The 20,324-nt window shown below is 44.2% G+C and overlaps 1 protein-coding gene across 1 annotated transcript in view; it reads left to right on the top strand.

Moving 5' to 3' along the window:
• The window catches only part of PRIMA1 (proline rich membrane anchor 1), a 49,484-nt gene that overhangs the window by 5,620 nt on the left and 23,540 nt on the right, over nucleotides 1–20,324 (top strand). Inside the window, exon 2 of the mRNA XM_031066174.1 lies at nucleotides 188–346. Within this exon, the coding sequence (XP_030922034.1) occupies nucleotides 188–346 (159 nt within the window). The remainder of the gene's footprint in view (nucleotides 1–187; nucleotides 347–20,324) is intronic.

The following is a 20,324-nucleotide window of genomic DNA, read 5'->3' as shown; positions in this document are numbered from 1 at the left end:
GAAAGAGTTATTAAAGAGATTGTGTTAAATAAAAGAAATATTTTAAATGGGGACCATGTAGGGAAGGGACATCTTAGGAACTTTAGCTCAGTTCTTGCTACAGGTCTGAGGTGCCACTCAGGTACTCAAGCCTAAAAATCACATTCATCAGTTTTCACTGTTCTGCTGCTCATGCAATGACTTGTTTCTTCACAGATCACTCAGGGTGAGCCCCAGAAGTCATGCTCCAAGCCTGTAGCAGAGAAATTTACAGAGAGCTGCCAGGAAATTTGCCAGTGCAGGCCACCTCCACTGTTACCACCGCCTCCTCCACCTCCGCCGCCCCCGAGGTTGCTGGCGGTGCCAAGTAAGTAGCTGCTGATACTGCTGGGGTGTGCTGAAGGAGGGCAAAGCACGGGGACACCTGGACAGACAGCAGAAGGGATGTGGGAAAGGGCACAGCTAGCTCGTTTGTCATTTTCCACTTAGCAAATGGAAGAAGAAATGTTCTCAGTAGAGATGGAGATCTGTTTTCTGATCAATGAATAATGCTTAGCTTTTGGAGGAAAGCCAGAGAAATTCCCTCCTTTCATTGTCTTATATATGATTTCCTGGTTTTAAATGATTCCCTACTCCTCTAGCCCTGGGAAATGCATTCCTACAGAGACACAGTGCTGTGCTGCCCCTTGGGTGTCATGACCCCCTTTTTTGCCAGGTGTGCAGCTTGAAGGTCTGGGTGCTCCAAAGCAGATTAATTTATAAGCAGACAAAAATCCAAACACTCTGTCTAGACCATTCAGTATGTTTGACTGTTGTCAAGACACTGGAGCACTACAGTTTACCATAGCAGTGACTCAGGCTCACTGGTTTTAAATTGCTTACAACTGTTACAAAAATAGGAGGCATGTCAGGAGTCAATGGCAAGTGAGCAGCTTTCCCACTAATACACATGCAGGCTAAGACTCATCTCTTTCTCTTCACACAAGTCAGTGTTCCTAGGCCTTACCCAGTGCATCCAAGCTCCTCCTTATTTCCAGCCATACATCCCCATGCCCAGCGCACCTGGTGCCTTCAGTTCCTGCTGGCTGTCTCTGCAGCTGCTTTCCACATCAGTATTCCTGTGATCCCTGACATACAGATAATTTCTGGAGAGTGATATCTGTGCCCATGGTCCCTGCAGTGTAGGAGAGACCTTCCTGGTTCTACTGCACCCAGGGTTCAGGGACACAGACTGGGTCCCTGGAGTTTGGTGTTCCAGTAAATCTCCTTAATGCTTATGCATTTTCATAAATTCATCTCTCCCTATAAGGCTGCCTATTAATTCTTCTCCCGGCTTATGTAAACTCTCCTGGGAGCAGTGTTGCAAAGTGTATCCAGTATCCTCAGCACTTCCCCCAGGGAAAAATAAATCATTAGGTATCATCATCTGGCTGTTTGTCTTTATCAGCGGCATCTCCAGATGTGCAGAAGACATGAAGAAGGCTTCTGCACAGCTTGTAGTCAGGCAGAGGACTGGCAGAATTTTTCAGTGTCTTTTCTGCCAGGAGCATGCTTTGTACTTGTGCTACACTGCAGAAAATTAAGGCAAAGGCAGAGAAAAGCCAACAGTGAAACACTTGGGAAAGGAAGTACAAAGACAGCTGGGAAAGCAGAGAGGGATAGTTTTTATAGCAGGAAAAATCTCTTTCAATGTTCAGGAAAATGTCATGAGCAGTAATATGGAAAATTACCTTGATCTTTGTATCACAGCCAGAAAATAAAGTACTTTGTCACTCTCTTTTCTTGTGCCTGGGGTACCCTGTTACCCTGAGGGGGATGAGATGTGGCAGTGTTGGCACAGGAACCTGCCCCGCTGACCAGCTGTACTGGGAAGGGAGCACCACTGCCAGGCTGCTCCCCCTCCATCAGGCAGCTGCTCTGAGTGCATGGATTTGTCCCCTGTCAAGTGGGAAGTAAATCATGTCAGAAAAAAAGAAGTCTGTCACACATTGCAGAAAGAAGAACAAGAAATCTAATGGGCCCGTGACTGGGATAGCCTGATGCTTTCTCAGGCTGGATTGCCAGGTGCTAACACAGTTCTAAAAATGAGCTATATAAATCCAGATGACTAATACTTAAGCAAGTGGCTTCATTTCAAATACAATGAAAAAAAGAGATTACACATTTCTTTCACTGGTAAGCTTTAGAGTAGCAATCAAGTGTCTCATCTTGAATGATGCTTTCATTATCATCAGCTGTCTAGGCACTGTGATTTAGTCCATGTGTACAGCAATCCACTTCCTTGGGAGAAACAACAAGCCTTGTGGTTAAATATTGATGTTATAGAGACTGCTTTTAAATGGTATTCAGAGGAGAGGAAAATAAAGAGCCAAAAGCTATTGTGAAGTGATTGATGCTAAATTTGCACTTTGAACTTGCTAAGTGAATAAAGTTTAGTACTGGAAAGACATCTGCAAAAAAAACAGCAGTCCAGGAGCTGCAAGATTTTTACCTTTACAAGGTAGAGTGTCTGTGTTATGAGATACTACATAAAGATGCTGGAATTACTTTCAGAGCTTTCTGAGCCACAAAAGGCTGCAGTCTGCTTGGTACTGTCCTTAAAAGCTCTCTCTGCAATCAAACTGAATGTTGCTGGAGATTTAGATCAACTCTAAAGGAGCTACCATGGTTTGGGCTGGGTGGTTAAAGCCAATAGATGCAAAAATCCTGTCTCTCTGGTCACTACAGACACTGACAGTTCAGTTGTCTGCTGTATGAAGCATCTAGTGCTCCTTGACGTGGCCTCAAGCTGCTGTTGTGGAAAATCAGAGAACCCTCTGATGTGTCCTCTCTATTAGTCCCACCTGATTGTTTTACAAACCCTACTTGGTTGTATGGGATGGCACTGCATAACTGTTTGTGAGCAGCTGAATCACTCCCTGAAAGGCTTTTATTGTGCTTTGAGGACTTTTAGGAACAATTATAGTACATTTAGTGTCTCTTTAGACACTTCAGTATTGACAGGTTGATCCAGCAACAAATCTTTAGCTCTGCTTCCTGCAGATAGATTTATACAAAATCTATTAAATGCAAAGAATCCTAGAATTCACATATAATAGCTGGAAAATGCTGTGTTTGCTCTGAGGGGAAATAACCTAATTCCCTCTGGAGAAAATGAGTAGAATCACACAGCTTAGCAGGCAGTCTAAAACCACAAGCAGTGTTAGGAGCACCAGCTTTCCCTGGTTTAGGAGACACCTCCCTGTTAGAGCTGGGTACTTACATTAAGAATGTGTGGGGAGTGTTTCAGCCCATCCTGAGGAGGCGCTGAATAAACGAATGAAACCATATGAATATGGGAAATTAAATAGAGTGCTTTTGTCCTCCTTCGGGGATGACCCCAGGTCTCCTTTCCCCACATTTTTAACTCCTTCACATGGACCACTTGCATTGATGGTGCCCCATCCAACCCTTGATCTTGCCTTCACTGCCTCTGCTCTGCAGCCAATTCCCTCATGGCAGCACAACCCTGTGCCTCCTCCTGGGAATCCATCTGCCTCACAGTATGCAGATGAAAGCTGCCATCAGCCGTGCTGCTCCCTGTGCATGCTGGGTCTCAGTATTGCTGGTTCACCTGCAGCTTTTTCTGCAAAGTGGGACACATGGGCTGTTTGAGCTTTGACTTTCCTGAGCTTCATTTCAGGCACAGTTTTTTTGTCATCCCATTGAGATGCTGCTGTCTGATTTGATACAGATGTGTCCCTTACCCAGGGGCTGAGGAGAGGGACTCCAGCCCATGTTAGGAGTACCAAGGATGGTGGGGACTGTGTGATGGTGGGGACTGTCAGGAGACGTGGTCCCTGAGCTCGTGGCAGCTCCTGCAGACGGTTTGGCACATTGATGTTTCTGGAGTAACTCCCCTTATGCAAGCAGCAGCCTGCTCTTTAACCCATGCCTAGAAAACTGCTCCTTGATGAAGTGAAGGGAAAGCTCATGAGGCTCTGAGGGGCCTAAGGCCAACTAAACTTAGATGCTGACAGCAAAGGAAGAAGGAACTTTCAATGAAATTGAGTGTGTTCCCTAGATATGTCTGTAATGACCTGAAGGCAATAGAGATGCTCAGAACCTGGCCTTTAATTAACTGTGTCTTTTTCTCTCCATCTGCTTTTCTCCTTGTCTCTGGATTTCAGCCAAGGCTAAGACAAGGTGGATGGAATACTTGTTTAGGCAGCATTTCTAACCCAGCTTCACCGGCCCATGAGATTAAGCTAGTTCAAATGATGTTGACCCTTAAAAATCTGAAAAACTGCTGTTGTCAACCCCTAAATACTCCATGAGCATGCAGGTTTCTCCAGGGGCATTGCAAAGAAGAAAGGACTTTGTCTGGAAGTAAAAGCCAGGATTTCAAAAGAGGAAAGGGGGAAGGGGTTAGAGCTAGATATACACAGTAGTCAGTATCAGTTTTAACCTGTGTAAGGTCTTATGAAAAACAAATATCAGAAGTGACTTCTTTAAAATGGTACAAGAAAGAGAAAGGATGTTCTTGCCTGTACTCCTGGCTTGTTGGTGAGCAACATTTGCTGTCTCTGCTTTACCTTTCTCCCATACTGGACAAGGAGTCCATGGTGGTGCCATCTGCTCTCTGGATGAAGTGCTCGTTCAAACATTGCTTCAGTCAAAATTGAGAGGAGGAAACTTGAGCTGAGTCTGGGTACATGAGCTAGTCTCTGGTGGTTGGATGCTGGCACATAGGTGCACAGTGAAGTCTTTAGCGCTCCTGACCTTAGTGGAAGTTTGCCCTGAGCTGTCAGCTGAGATCAAGCACAATCATGTCAGTGCAAAGCCAAAGTGAATGACATCACTGCAGAGGACTCTAATCTCCATGCAGTAATTGTATCATTTTGTTTTGCAGAGTGAAATCTTTATCTCTGGAGACAGAGCATCTAATTAACTAATTATTTGGGCTGGTGAAAATGCCAAAATAAAAATGACCAGCTACAAGAAGGGTGAAACCTTTTGGCAGCTATATAAGCTCAGATGTACAGCCTCATTTCAGAAAGCACGTAGGATCCCTTTAGTGCAAGTAGGAAAGCTAAGGGCATTCAGATCTTTTGGGACAGACTGTAGATTCATGAAATGGTTCAGGTTAAAAAGGACCATAAAGATCATCTAGTTTCACCCCCCTGCCATGGGCAGTGATACCTTCCCCTAGACCAGGTTCCTCAAAGCCCCATCCAAACAGGCCTTGAATGCTTCCAGGGATGGAGAAGTGTTCCTTGAACACTTCTGGACAACCTGTTCCTGTACCTCACCACCCACACAGTAAAGAATTTATTCCTAACATCTAAACTTATGTTCTTCCAGTTTAAATCCATTACCCCTTGTCCTTAGCCATACGTGCCCTTGTGAAATGTCCCTCTCCAGCTTTTTTGTAGGCTCTCTACAGGTACTGAATGCTGCTCTAAGGTCTCCCTGGAGTTTTCTCCAGCTCTCTCAGCCTCATAGAAGGACCTCTAAGGTCTCATAGAAAAGGTGCTCCAGCTCTCTGATTGTCTTCATGCCCCTCTTGGAGTGAGTCCACATCTTCCTTATACTGGGCCCAGAGCTGATCATGGTGCTGCAGATGGGCTCTCATGAGAGTGGAGTAGAGGGGAGAATCCCCTCCTTTGACCTGATGGTCACGCTTGTGTTGATGCACAGGACACACCTGGCTTTCTGGGCTGTGAGCACACATTGCCATGTCTTGTCAAACTTCTTGTCCACCAGCACCCCTAAGTCTTTCACCTCAGGGCTGCTCTTAATCTATTCTCTTCACAGATTTTGTTTGTACTCAGGATGGCCCCAACATGGGTGCAGGACCTTGTTGAACTTCACGAGGTTTGCACATGCCTACTGCTCAAGCCTGTCAAGGTCCCTCTGGATGACATCCCTTACCTCTGGATGGCAACTGCTCCCTCTGGGTGGCATCTGCTCCCTCTGGGTGGCAGCTGCTCCCTCCAGCATGTTGAGTGAATGACACATCTTGGTGTCATCAGCAAACTTGCTGAGGATGTGCTCAATCCCACTGTCTGAGTTGCTGACACAGATGTTAAACAACACCAGTCCTAATACCATCCCCTGGGGAATGCCACTCATTTCTAGGCTGTCACAATGTGTGTATATTAGACAGGAATCTGAAGAACAGGAATAGTCTGTAACTTCTTAAACTTTGTGTAGGTTTTCGAGTAAACAAAGTTTTCAGATGTCTTGTTTATTGTTAAAATAGCCTTTCAGAGCAAGAACTTGTTATAGAAATAAACATTGTATGGCTCTAGGACATAAAAGAATAAGAAATGGGTTTTCCTTGGGATTTTCTTGGTCCTAAATCCTGATGGTAGAAATGCACAGGTGATCCAGTGTGGATTCAAAGAATGAGTTTGAACATTATGCTGAATACTCCACATTGTTATTCCACCAGGAAAACTGAGCATGGTCCTGATGCTCACCTCTACATTTCTTGTACTTGGATGCTGATGTGTTTGCCTACTCAATGCCTAAAGAACTTTTGTCTTTGGCAGAGGCCTGATTATCCCCCTGGAGTGGAGGGGAAGCTGATTGCAAAATGAATTGAAGCCTTCCTGGAGGGCACGATGTGTGTTCAAATATGAGATGACCAATAGTCAGCTCAGCTCAGTCTGATGCAGGCTGCTGCAACAGGAGTTGACCACCTCAGAGAGCTCAGAGTTTAAGTTTCCCTTTGGTTAAGCATTTAATCTTGTGAGGGCTCTCTATCTTTACAAGCACCCACTGCAAAGCTGCTGGCCCTAAGTGCCCAGCTGGCAGGACCACACTTCACCTACTGCCCTTCTGCCTGAAAGTCTTGTTCATCTTTGAGATATTTGGATATATTAGAGGAATCTTGGGTGCATTTCTCCGCAGTGATGCCCAAAGGAATTGTTAGCAAACAGGCAGGGCTGGGTTCGTTTTAGAATAGACGACATTTCCCTCCATCCTGCATACAACATGGTGACGACCAAACCTGAACAGCAGAGAACTACAGTAGCCCAGAATGGCAGGGACACATTGTCTCCTGCATGAAGACATTTACAGTAGTGACTGCTACTGTGACAGCAAGTCTGGTCTAGACAATGACTTTTTTTAAATGCAAGCAGAATGCTGAAACAGGGAAGCCCTTCCAGTTTTGGTAACACAGCTGTCATACTGTGAATTGCAGTCTTGTGTGAGAGCATTGTTCATAATTTACAAAGCAAAACCAAAATTCAATTCTTGTCATCTCCCACATACACTTTTGTGTTACTGGAGGAATGTGATTCTCAGAACTGGCTGTAGGATTTGGAGACACTCAAATCTAGATTGGACTCTGAGCCCACAGCCTGGAGCCATGGAGGATGGCAGAAGTAGAGTCTAGTCCAGGTTCCCATCATGTTGTTTTCACATCAAAGACACTGCCTTCACTCTTAGCACAGTGAACCAAATCATTAAGCATCCAAGACTGGATTAAGCAGAATTCACCCATCTAAATCAGAAATGCAGCGATTGGATTTTCGTCCTCAAATTGCAGGCACTTGATTTTGTCACTAAAGACATACAGAATTCAAAATCCTACCTTTTTTTTCTCCATTAAGCACAGTTATTTCTGGTGTAGGAATAAAATTACAAGTCCTCACCTCTCAGTTAAAATGAGAGAATTATTTATGGTGAGGATATTTCTTAAGCAGCAATCAAGTACAAAATTTGAAATAGTTTGGCCATGTAAGATGTTATGTTAAGTCTGAAGAGCTGATTAGTGATTAGAAAGCAGGTAAGACTGGAAAGGTTCATACTAATACTTTCATTATAGGATTCTGCTGTCACTCTTTCACCTAACATCTCCTCATATTGAGTTGTAAAATCTCTTTCTGTTTGAGACACTGGTAAGACCAGATGGTCAGTCACAGCTTCCAGTGCTTTCCCATTTCAGAGTTTTTCATCACAATAAATTCTGAAATGTTTTGCCAAGTCTGATTGTTATTTAGGCAAGTGATGAATATCTCCCCTGCTCTGGGACCTTGCATATTTGTTTTGAATTTTTCATACAGTAATAAATTGATAGAATGGAAAAATCCTCTCTCTTGAAAATGCATTTTGAAGCATTTAAAAGTAAGAGCCTCAGGCCAGATTTTGCAGTGCACAAATCAGTGGGAGTTCTGTTGTCTATAGATTAAAAGCATTGTCTAATTTTTAAGAAGAACCATCACATATTAAACTGGTTCTGCAATAGAACAGTCCTTTCTACTCTGAGATGCACACTCCAACATCTTGTTGTTTGTTTTTTTTTTTAAGCAGAAGGAGTTGGCTAAGCTGGAGACATTAATTCCTTCTGTGGATGGCAGTCCATTTGTACATGCCTACCATTTCACTGATTAAGAAGATAACAAATCTTCAGTGAAGTTACTGATGAGTCAGAGGCTGCTGATTTACAAGTAATTGTAGGTTCACCTGCTCCTGGCAGAAGGAGTTGTGCCTCATCTTGACAAGTCAGAAGTAAATGCTTAATTGGCACAAGCTGTTCCAGCAGGAAGGGCTAAGCAGCTGACCCTGCTAAAGCAGACCTGAAGAAATATGTTCTTGTAAGGGTTTTGTGCATTGTATTGTTATGAACAGGATATAAAGGTGCTGCCCTGCTTGTGTAATTGCAGCTTAAGAGTAATATTTAAGTCAGTGTAGCAGGTCAAGGAAGCAGTAGTCTGGAAATTCAGGATGGTATCCCAAAGTGAGGACACAGTGTCCATTAATATAGTATGAATATCAGCTAGTAACTGATGCTGCTGCCAAATCTGTTGTTAATAATTATGCAAGTTAATTTAACCCTTCCACTAGTAAATCATATTGCATTATAACTACATAAATATAGCAGCAAATTGTGGATCCCTAATGGCTGTTTAAATGAATTATTTTATTATTTTGAAGTGTCTTTTAAATGGAGCTGGTATTTCATCAGTTCATTGGTTAGAAATAATTTTAGACAAAGATCTGTTCCTTGACAAATGCTGCTATTGAACTGGACTTTTACCAATGGAGCAGATTCTCTTGAATCATCCCTGGACATTTTCCTTTCCTTCTGAAAGTGATGCACATTTTTATTTCACAGCCATTATCCAAGGAGGTGACCATCAGTGGAGCACAGGGAGGGTTTGGTTTAACTCTTGCTTCAATCTGGCCAGGTGCAGGTTTCAGCAGGGAGTCATGGTCTGTGTAAAGCCTAGGGGCAGTGCAATAGCAACCTGTAACCAATTTGCTTGCCTTTGTGACTGAAAAGAAACCTGTGCCTTGTCTTTTAGCTTTCCAGGAGTTCCAAATACACTGAGTGGTGATTGAGGACTTCATATGAGGGCATTTGGCAGGGTGAAATGCCTCAATCTGTTAATGTGATGTAATTGCTAAGTGTAATTTCTAAGTGTTCCGTATTTTATGGAAACTGCATGAAAAATTATTAGTTGATAAATGTAATTTTACTTATATTAGAATTAAATTTACACCTGGTTTGGAAAGCCTTTCTCATTGCAGTTCCATTTTATTCTGGGTGGATCATCAATTTAATTTCCCTTAAGTTGAATCTGAATACAATTTGGAAAAGGAACTTGAGAGCAGTAGGAATGGGAATTATTCATTGATCTTTTAAGGGACATTTTAAAGTGATCACTGTAGCCCTTAATTCCAACAATAACTGAGTTATTGAAGGGATACAACAAATAAACCACATAATATCAAATAGGAGGATTATGCCATACATCAACAGAAGTATCAGCTGCACAGTCAGCTGGCTGTTCCCTAAAACTTAGACATATGACTTGCAAAATGGCTTTCTTTCTAAAGTGAACTCTTTAGAGCCATCTGCACTTACCAATCTAAAGTATATGTCTGTTATAGCCACTCTCTTCATATAGTGGGGTGCCCAACAGGCAAACCATTTATTTTTCAGAGAGGGACTTAAACCAGGACCTTAGAAACTGTCCTATTAACAAATTAGGAAAATATGAAGAGTATTTCCAAGTCTTCCGCAATCTGTTTTAGGAAATTCGGTCTGCAGTTGGTTTTGTCTCAGGCTTCCCTGAAGGTGCTAATTTTGAGAAAGTGTCAGCACTAAGGCGTGAGGTTTGTCTAATCTTTGCTATTACCTAGAGGTTCTCAAGCTCTTGAAAAAGCTGTTAAGGATCTATAAGATAATGACTTAATACCAGTAGCACTGAATTTTATTCACTTTGCCAAGGTTGTGACTGATGGCACCACTCATGGGAATACTGTTGCACTCTAAGAAGTTGTGCAAATCTGGACTTTAATTCAATCTGTATATAAAACATTATACCAAGAAAATCTGTCATCTCTCTGTGAGATTGAATCTGCCAGCCCTGAGGTGTCTCATTAATCATTTGCTGGTGAAAGACTGGTCATCACTGTAAGAGTGTAGACTCCTGAAATCACATCTCAGCTGTCTGAATTTCAGCCTCTATCATCCCTCCTTGGAAGGTCTGTTCAGTGTAAGAGCTGAAAGACTGATAATGTTTCAGAAGGTCTGAGGGTGACATACTGTGACTCCCACAAAGGAGACATCTTGCCCACCCTCCAGGGAACGGTGAAAAGAGAGTCCGGGGTGCTGCTTCTCCCTCTGCCACCAGCCTGCTGGGAGATCTCAACAGAGTAAACTACAATATCAGACACCCAGAGTTACCATATCTGAAACAGAGATATGTTTTCATCCTTGTAAACTTTGTATTTGAGACTAGTAGGTGTCAAGCACTGAAGATTATTATTATTATTATTAGGCTCAAAAGTAATGGTAATGGTTATAGAATTGATCAGCTGTGTCCTGTCCCAAGGAATAGGAGGCTGTACCATCACCCAGTGAGGGCTGTGCCAGGGCTGAGATGCAGCACTTGCAGCCACACCATCGCCATGCAGTAATGAGTGGAAGGAGGCAGCCTTAAGGGCTGAACATGTAATAGGCTTGGCCTATTACTCTTCTACCAATGATGATACAGCTCCAGCAAAACCCTGAAAAGGAGAGGATATCAGCAGACAAGGGAATTAACAACCTGGGAAGGCTCACTATTTGAGCTTACAGTGTCCATACAACTATCCCTACCACAGAACCTTAACAGGCTCACCAGAACCTGCCTTTGCCTTCATGGCACCTGTTGGGACATGGATTTCATCCAAGGGCACCTGAGGCACAGAGGAAGCAAGGGCTAGTTTTTTAAGGGTTTTTATCACCTAAAAATGCAGATAGATGCTGACTAAGCTCTCCAAGCCACTTAGCTCTCAGCAAGTGTTTCAAGCCATGGTCCAATCCCCCTTATTTTGGACTGGACAGCTCTTTACCAATGTTTACTGTTTACTAATCTGTTAACTATTTAGTAATCACCTCCTCACTTGATCTGAGGTGAGTGGTGGCCATCAGGTCACAAGGGAGGATGAGGCAAGTTTTCTACTTAGTGTCTTTGCTCTTTGGCAGTTGCTTCCCCAAGAGGTGCCCTCTGCAGTTGCACTGCACCACAAAGGAGTCTATTTCTCCCAGAAATTCCTGGTACTGATGATGAGCCCATCTTCTGCCCTAAAGCAGCCTCTGAAACAGCCTGAAAGCAAGACAGGTTGACTGGGGGAGAAAGACTCCAGAAGATTAATTTCTTTTTATACCTATGTTACTGCAGTGGACCTGGGAGGTGATATTGGCTGTGGGATTGAGGTGGAAAAATGCATGTTCTGTACCTAGTGAGTTCCATTTTGGAAGCAACCCTTTATTTCTTTCACTGGTTCCTATTTTGTTTGATGTTAAATGGCTCAGGGCACAGTGCCATAAGCCTGCAAGCAAAGATAGTCCTTTTCCCTGGCAGCTTGAAGAAGTCTCCACATATCTGATTCCCAGAAGCAAACTTCTTCCTGCCCATGTTGAAGTTATTCACAGAGTCACAGAATCATTTAGATTGGAAAAGACCTCTGAGATCATCAACTCCAACCTATGACCAAACACCACCTTGTCAACCAGACCATGGCACTAAGAGCCACATCCAGTCTTTCCTTAAACACCTCCAGGGATGGTGACTCCAGCACCTCCCTGGGCAGGCCATACTGTTGCCAAATCACACTTTTTTAAAAGATCTTCTTCCTAATACACGATCTAAACCTCCCCTTGTTCAGCTTAAGACTGTCCTCTTGTCCTGTGGCTGGTTGCACGAGAGAAGAGACTGACCCTCAGCTGGCTACAGCTCCTCTCAGGCAGTTGTAGAGAGTAGTGAGGTCTCCCCTGAGCCTCCTTTTCTCCAGGCTAAACAAGCCCAGATGTCTGTGTGCATGTGTGTGTGCATGTGTGTGTGTGTGTTTGTCAATGGAAATAGCCCAAGTGTGCTGAAATGGCAGATTGAGCACGAAGGTCCAGTGTGTTCAGGCCTCTTTTTTTCTGGATGCTTTTTCACTTTCATCACTGTAACATGATGAGATCACACAGTTTGGCAGGACGAGCAGATTGTGTTCAGCACTGATCTTTCCTCACTGAAGATTTGCAAGTGCCCATAAAATGCCTGTGCACATCAGTTGCCACTGAAGAGCTGGAGTGTGTGTTTGTGCAATGAAGTGGATGGTACTGGCACATCTCAGTGTCTCTCAGTGGTGCCTCTGTTCAAAAGAACTGAGAATTATTGTCTCCAGGTCAGTGTTGTGCTCTGCTGTTCTGTCACAGACCGTGGCCTTGCTGCTGTGTTTCCTTGAATTGGTGGTTGACAGGAAGGTTGGGTAATTACAGCTAGTTCTTGTGGAAATATAGATGAAGTACTTTTAAATGGGTACTTTTAAGTCTGTTCTATGAAAGAGCTGTGAAAGAAATAGCAACAGTGCTGACATGCAGCCTGATGTTGCACATTTTATCCCCACACCTTGCAACCATTTAGAAAGCTGGAGCAACTGTTCCCGTCTCAGAGAAGGAAAAACAAAGCTGGAGTGGAAATTGTCCCAAAATCACTCAGTGAGCAAGGAGGAGAACTGAGCCTAGAACCCACCTCCTGAGGGGAATTTCTGTCTTCTGCAGTGACATGCTGCCTAAGTACAGAGAGGTTATAGCCTGTATCATGAAATGCAGAAAATTGAACTTAAGGTTGTATATCTTCATACCCAGTTTAAAGCATCCTGGTTCTCAGAGTGCTAAGAACCTCTGGAAACCAGGTTACCTCCTAAAATAAATGCCAGGGTACTAATTTAACACCAAATGCTTGGCACTTGTGACCTGTTTGTTGGATACCCACTAATCTGATTGACATCTCCTCCATTTCAGCAAACAGGCCACCAAGTCTGGCAGGGCTCCCCTCAGCCATGGCTCCCATGGAGGGGCAGCACTTAGGATTCCTGGGAATGCCATGAGGACTCTCAGTGCTGCCCAGCCTGGCAGTGACCCAGGCTGTGGAGAGCAGAGGATGTGACCATGCCCATGAGGCTCTCCCAAATGCCTGTGTTGCTGCAAGGAAGGGGTTGCCTTGCAAGGCACAGGCTTCAGTTCTCATTTGCTGGAGACAGAGAGGGACAGGGTGCGATTCAATCAGGGCAGAAACAATTCAGCCCTTTATGCTGAGAGAGAATCAGATGGGGAGTGAAAAGCAGCGTCTCATGGGGAGACTGCTGGTTAGAAAAACACCAGACAAAGTCAGATCAGAGGGCACTGGCTGATGTGAGCATGCATTGTAAAGATAAGTGCCAGAGCTGAGTATTAACACAGAAGCTAGCTATGATGTAATCTCCTTAAAAGCCTTTTTACCACAAGGTCTATAAATGCTACTGCTTCTCCAGATCATGCTTTAGAGAACAGATTCTCCCTCTGTGCTCTCTAACCCTGCTCTCCTCCAAAAGACCTCAGCAGCTGAAAGCATGTTTTGCCCCTAAATGAGGGGTACCTCAGTTCTGGTGGGTCCCATCAGCTTCACCAACAACCGAATGGGATTAAGGCAGGCAGGTCTGGCCCTCAGCCTGTTAATCATTTGGAGCACAGACCTTCCCTTCCTGCTTTGTTTGACAATCCCTTGAGTGCTCTGCTCTATGCATTGCCATATTTCCATATGTAAGTAGAACTCTGAACTGTTCTCTAGTCTCCCTCTGCAATTGTACAAAACCAACACAGGTAATCCCACAAGCTTAGTGTCAGGCATTCCAGGGCATCCTGTGGGATCCTGCCTTGTTTCTGACCTTAGGGCTTGGCTGCACTGAGCTGCTGGGCATGGTGTCACTGTGCTGGCTTGGGGCAGAGGTCTGGCGCCTGCCTGGCAAGTCTGAAAGGGAGTTTGCTGTTTCCACCCCTCTAATGTCGTTTTAGCCAAATCAGTTGTTGATGTTTACTCCCAAAGAGGAAATACAATCCAGAGAGGAGGACTGGCCAGGAGTCAAAAGACATTTTGTTTTTCTGGCTTTCTCACTGAGGTGCAGTGAGTTTGCACAAGCCATGTTCCCACAATGTGCTTTACTTATGTCTGGCCAACCAATATTTTTACCTATTATTATTTTATTTTGGTCCTAACAATATGTTCATTTTCTGTAAGAATCCCAAATCTGCCAAGGAAAAGCAGCTGCCTGACACCTACCAAGAAAGCAGAGTAACATAGAGCTTCAGTAAAATCTATTGCTAAATCCAAACCTAAATGTGTGCAGGTTCAATAACTCCTAAAGCTTAGATCTTGAGCATCACACTTAACCTCCCCCACCCAGCTGCTCTCTTCCTTACTGACTATCCATACTCAGGTTTTTTCACCTGCAGTTCCAGTTCTCTTTTTTGCAATAAGCCATGCACTCCTCTTGTGCCTGTGACCTTCAGAAAATTCCTGCAGAACTATCCCTTTCCTTCACCTCCTGAGCACTCCGGTCTCCAAAACTAAGCACAAAACTGGGTGTGTTTCTTGTTTCAGAAGAGAAGTGTTTTTAGAAAGGAGGAGAAAACTAAGAAGATGAGGCAACTGAGAGTGTAGAATAACAGTATCTACAGTGTAAGAGCTGCGGGGAAGGGAATTTCTCCAGCATCATTCCCACACATGTTTTTATTATAGCAGAAGTTCCCGCTGCGTAGTGATTGCAGTATCCCCCTTAGAAGTGTAGTAGGAACATATGCACGGAGCAGCTGCATGATATAAACTTGTCTGCAACAAAGTGTGATAAACAGAAGTATCATCTGCTACAGGAATAGCTGATTTTCACCAGTGTTATTTAACCTAGCTACTCCAGGGAGGCCATAAATCAGTTTGGGCTTTGTGCCGAGCGCACCGCTATTGCCTGGCTGCTCACCCAGCTGGCTCATGGCACTCTGGAAATGGCCCTGGGCTTACAGGCAACAGGAAGGTCAGAAATCTGTAAGGGAGGGAAAAAACCAAACCTGACAGAGCTAGACAAGCCACTTCTCCATCAGTATGGAAAATGCCAGTCCTTCCTTTGGCAAGCCTGTCTGTCCCTGACCACCAGCCCGAGGGCTGCCTCCTGCAGGCAGCTGTGGCTGCCACGTGAAGGTGAGCTCAGGATTCCCTCTGGCCAAGCACAGCCCCAGGGCCTGTGCATTGGGGTGCCCTGAGGATGCAGGTCATGTCTGCAGTCATGGCTTTCTGCCCCTGGAACACACACCAACGTCATCCATTTCTTGGTCAGCCTCCTCTCCCCCATCCTCGCAGGAAATTTTCCACTTAGATCCAAGAGCGTGGAAGGGAACACATACTTTGCCTGTTCTCACAATGTGTTTTAGAATAACAGCTGAAGATCTATATTTGTATCAAGTCTAGCAGCACCACAAACTCCACTAGCAGGCTCTTTTAAAGGATTTGTTTTTCCCTTGCTGGCTGCCTCTGACTGTGAGCAGCCCTGGGTACACGCAGCACGTTCCCAGTGCATGCATTATCCAAACACATCTGTAGCAGTCCCTACGTGATGAAATGCAGCAAACAGAGGGGATGCTTCAGCTGACACTGACTCACTGATCTCTCCCCAAGGCCCTGGGTTAGGTAACCAGTCTTGTTCCCAGAGAGCCCTCAGCCTCCAGGGCTCTGGAGACACTGATCCTGACCTTCAGCTACATTTCTCTTCTGAGCATCATCCTGATGATGCTGGGAAAGGTCCTCAGCTGGCACCAGTCTCACAGCTGGGTGGACTTTTTCTAGTTTACATCACTTGAGCCCTTGGACCTTCTTTATTAGCTGCCTAAGGCTTCATCCTATCATACAATGAAATTAATCAGCATTAAATTAGTCAGCACTCACTTTAGGGCGAATCTGCACTGCTGGGGGGAGTGAAGGGCCTTGTGCAAAAGTGGACAGAAGGCCTCAGGCTCAGGACTGAAATCTACTTTCTCAAAAAAGATATGAGCATGTGATGTAGGCTCTCCTTGTTTCTTGTGTGTTACACAGTTCCATGACAAGAGTAAATATCTGAGCCTTGGTGTTTGTGTAACTTCCTCTGCAGGGCTTTTCCTCACAGTACTCAAATTATTTCATATTAATCAGGGAATTAATTGAGCTCCTCTATTCCACAGGAGCTTGGATGAGATGCCTTGATGTGAAAAGATCCAAACTGTAACACATTCAAAATCCTTCTCCATATTTAACTGGTAGTTGAGATTGAACACTGTAGTGTCCTGGGAGTTTTTTTCATACACCCTGACATTTGAAATCACATTTAAACTTCTCCATGTTTTCTGGGCTTGCCCCTGCATCCCAGTGTGATAATGGCTGCAGGACTAGTGTCTTCTCTGTCTTGCAAATGGGACATCAACATACAATTTACGTGAATATCAAAATAATAAATAAGAGTGAAGATTAAACTGGGACTCAAACCCTGTTTTTGCCAGAAGATTAACAGGTCTCTAGAACATGTGGCATATGTAGGGATTGCTGAAAACTCACTGCCTGCGCCTTCCTTTTCATTTCCAACCAAGACTGATAAAACACTTGAGGCCCTTGGAATATGAGCCTGCCTTCAAAATAAAATCCTATCCTGCTTCCTAGCATGCTAATTAAAAGTGCATGGCTGATTCAGGCAGCCTTACAATAGCAAGAGAAATGCTTCAGGTGTAGAGATGGCAGGGTTTAGCCTGTTGTGTGTATACAATATTAAAAACAAGCAGATGTCTTATAAGGATGATTACGACAGCACTCTTGACCTTTCTGCAAGAATAGGAATAAGAGCAAAAGAAAAACAATAATCAGTTTTGATTTCTCTTGAAAGTGCTCTTCCTTTCTTTAGGCATGAAGTTCGTGCTGTAGAGAGGTGATGGGGGTCTCTGTCACCCTTCCCCATCACATCAGTGGACACTCACCAGCGCCTTGGGTCTCAGTGTGTGAGTGAATTGACAGACTCCACTGGAGACACCTCCCCAGGATTACATGTGGGAGCATGGGTCACTGCGTCCCTTAGCTATTTTCCTGCTCAGCCCTGTGTTTGGTTTTGTTTTGGTTTGGGGTTTTTTTGCTTTGTTTTGCTTTATTCAGTTCTGTTTTGCTTTGCTTTGCGGAGCTGGCTGCTGTGGGATTGGCAGTGGGAAGGGGTGCCCTGGTGCAGGCTCCCTGCCTCAGCATCCCTGCCAAGAGCTGCTCAGGGGCACCAGCTCAGCGTGGCCCCCCTCAGAGAGCCCTTTCTGTCTCCTGACAGACTTGGTTGTGTTACTTGTTAATGTCCCAGCATGCCCATGCAAAGAGCAATTAGCCTAAAACCCATATGGTAATGGAAAGTAATAACACTAATCAAAATAAATTATGGGAGCACTAGATTTTGAAATGATGAGCTTTATAAACTACAGCCATGACCACTGAAGATAGCCTGATGGTGTATCCAAGGATTCAAAGTCCTGTTTCTAGATTCTGTCTCAGGCAGTACATGTATCACTTTTACAACATACACAAAACTATTTAATGCTTAACCCAGAAGATTAAAACAGCTTCATCACAGCTTTTTGTTGGAAGCTCAGAGCAATTTTGAGAATGACCACTGAGATCTGATCAAAAAATATCAGAGAACTTCTTGGGAATTTTATGGAAACATTGTTTCCAGCAATAGAACCTTTATTTTTGTGCCTAGACATTGAGGGAAACCCTCAATAGCTGAGCTAATCTTTTCTGGTATGCACATTTCTGGCTAGAGCCAGCTGTGTACAGATACCTTCTAACATTAGAGTCAGAGCTGTGTCTTTATGCTGAGTCTTTAAAACAAATTTAGTCAAAAAAGCAGGTGTAAGATTTTTGTGATGCTGAACAATTTGATCTGAAAGAACTCTTTTGTTAATTTGTTTTGAATAAGTTGGATCCATCTACCCACTACAGGGCTGAAATGGGTTTATTTGCTCATTGTATTTATTTAGGCCTGGTGCCTTTGGGAGTAGGAGAAGGTGATAGCCCTCTAAAAGTAAACCTAACCAACATTTGTACTTCATAAATTTTAAGGCCAAGAGATAAAAGGCATTGTACTCATGTGGACTTTCCAGAGCCAGAGCATTTTCTTTACTTATTCAAGTCTTATACTGAGTCCAATCTCTTTAGCTGAATTTAGACCTCTTAAGGTAAAAATAAAAAGGGTACCTTAAACTAAGTTTTTTGTTTAAATACTCAACCAGAAATGATAGACTATGGTAATGACTAATTATCCTTAATGATTATAATTACCCTATTTCTAATCTAAATATGTTTGTCTCCATTTGTAGTTGAATGCATTCCCAAGTCATTTGTAAACGGTATCAGTTTCATCACCCTATTTTGGGGGTTGAAGAGGGGTGTCACTGTTAAAAACCACATTCTTCCTGCAGTGACTTTCCATGTATAGTTTGGTTTTGAGACACAAAAATGTTCTCTGGCTTTTAACTCAATTTATGTGTGCCACACTTACTCTGTGTGTAGCTTTATAGTTTCATAACCCCAGCACCCCAGAGCACTCTCTGTGGCCAGGCTGGCCAGCCCTCAGCTCTCAGCAGCCCAGTGGGATGACAAAGGGACTTCTGGCACCCAGGGCTGTCCTCCACTCCCCAGGTACACCTCTGTGAGGGACAGCAGTCTGTGGCTTGGTTCTTAACTCAAGGGAAGGGGCACAATTTGGCTCTGAAACATACAGCTTCTGGGGTTTTATAATGTGTTTGGAAGGGGTGGTACAAACAAGGAGGCAACCAGGAGAATTGCTCTCCTGCACTTCATCAAAGGTGAGGACGATGAAACAAGTGGACACTGACATTGTGATGGGTAGTGTGGGACATCTTCTCCTCAGTGTGTTTTGTAGTGATGCCAGTATCTCCCTGAGGGCTGTTTGGGACCCATGTGTGTGCTCTTTCAGGGAGTGCCTGTGCAAAGCACTGCTACTCCAGGCACAGTGCCAGAGGGTGCTGCAGGTGCCCCCACCCGGGGTAATTTCTCATCACTGAGAGCTCATTGACACCTGTGGGCTCAGCCCTTCTCCCCAGGTGCAGGTGATAAGCTGGGATCTGGTGCTCAAGCACAAGATGGAGAGCCTCCCCAGCCCCAGGGAAAGCTGTGAGCCCCAGCCCAGGGGAGCTGGGACATCAATGCCTCCCTAGAGCTCAGTGTGGGACTCACTAGGAGTGTCTCTCCGAAGATGTGGTTCTTCCCAGGCACCTTGCTGGTTCTTTGGGGAGTTCCCCTCTCAGCTGCACACAGAGGAGTCATCCATGCAGGCCAGGCTCAGCTTTCCCATTGTCATAAGGGGATTAAATGCAGTTCTTCCTCAGAGGATAATTGTGAGGAGAAATGCATTAAGGACATAGAAATGCCAGGGTATGAGGGCTATGTGAACACATACTGAGAAAGGCAGAAAAGCACATGTAACTGTGAGCTTATTGAAAAAGGAATGAGCATTTCAAAGGAAAAGAAGATTGGCACTGCATTAATAAGGAGTAGAACGATAAAGTAATTTTTAAATTTGTATGAAACCACGAGCCACTAGGAAACAGCTTGGTAGCTTCCAGCATGATTCTTGTGCTTCTTTTTGAGTGCCCAGTCCGGACCAGTGGGGAAAGGAACCAAGCCAGGTGGATTAGGCATCACTTTCACATTAGCAATTCTTATTTTTCTGTCATTGATGACTGCATTTAGGAGTAATGTTTACTATTCAATTCCATATGTATCTGTTTATTCTCCTTGGAAAAATACTGTGACAAACCATCAAGGACTGCCTGGTGTACAGACATGTGACAAGCCTGGCTTTATATCCTGCCTCTGCCATTTGTCAGTGTCATTTATTGTGCTGAGAGCAGCCCAGTCTCTGTTTTGCTTTCTGACTAGTTTGGTTGATCGTGCCTTCGAAGAAGAGCAGGGGCTGGAGAAGGATAGCCCCACTTTTCCCATCTTCTGTGCTCTCATCAAATTTTACATGGCACCTGCTGA

This window comes from Geospiza fortis, unplaced genomic scaffold (assembly GCF_000277835.1).
Source record: "Geospiza fortis unplaced genomic scaffold, GeoFor_1.0 scaffold23, whole genome shotgun sequence".
Taxonomy (NCBI): domain Eukaryota; kingdom Metazoa; phylum Chordata; class Aves; order Passeriformes; family Thraupidae; genus Geospiza; species Geospiza fortis.
This window is presented reverse-complemented; position numbering and strand designations above follow the sequence as displayed.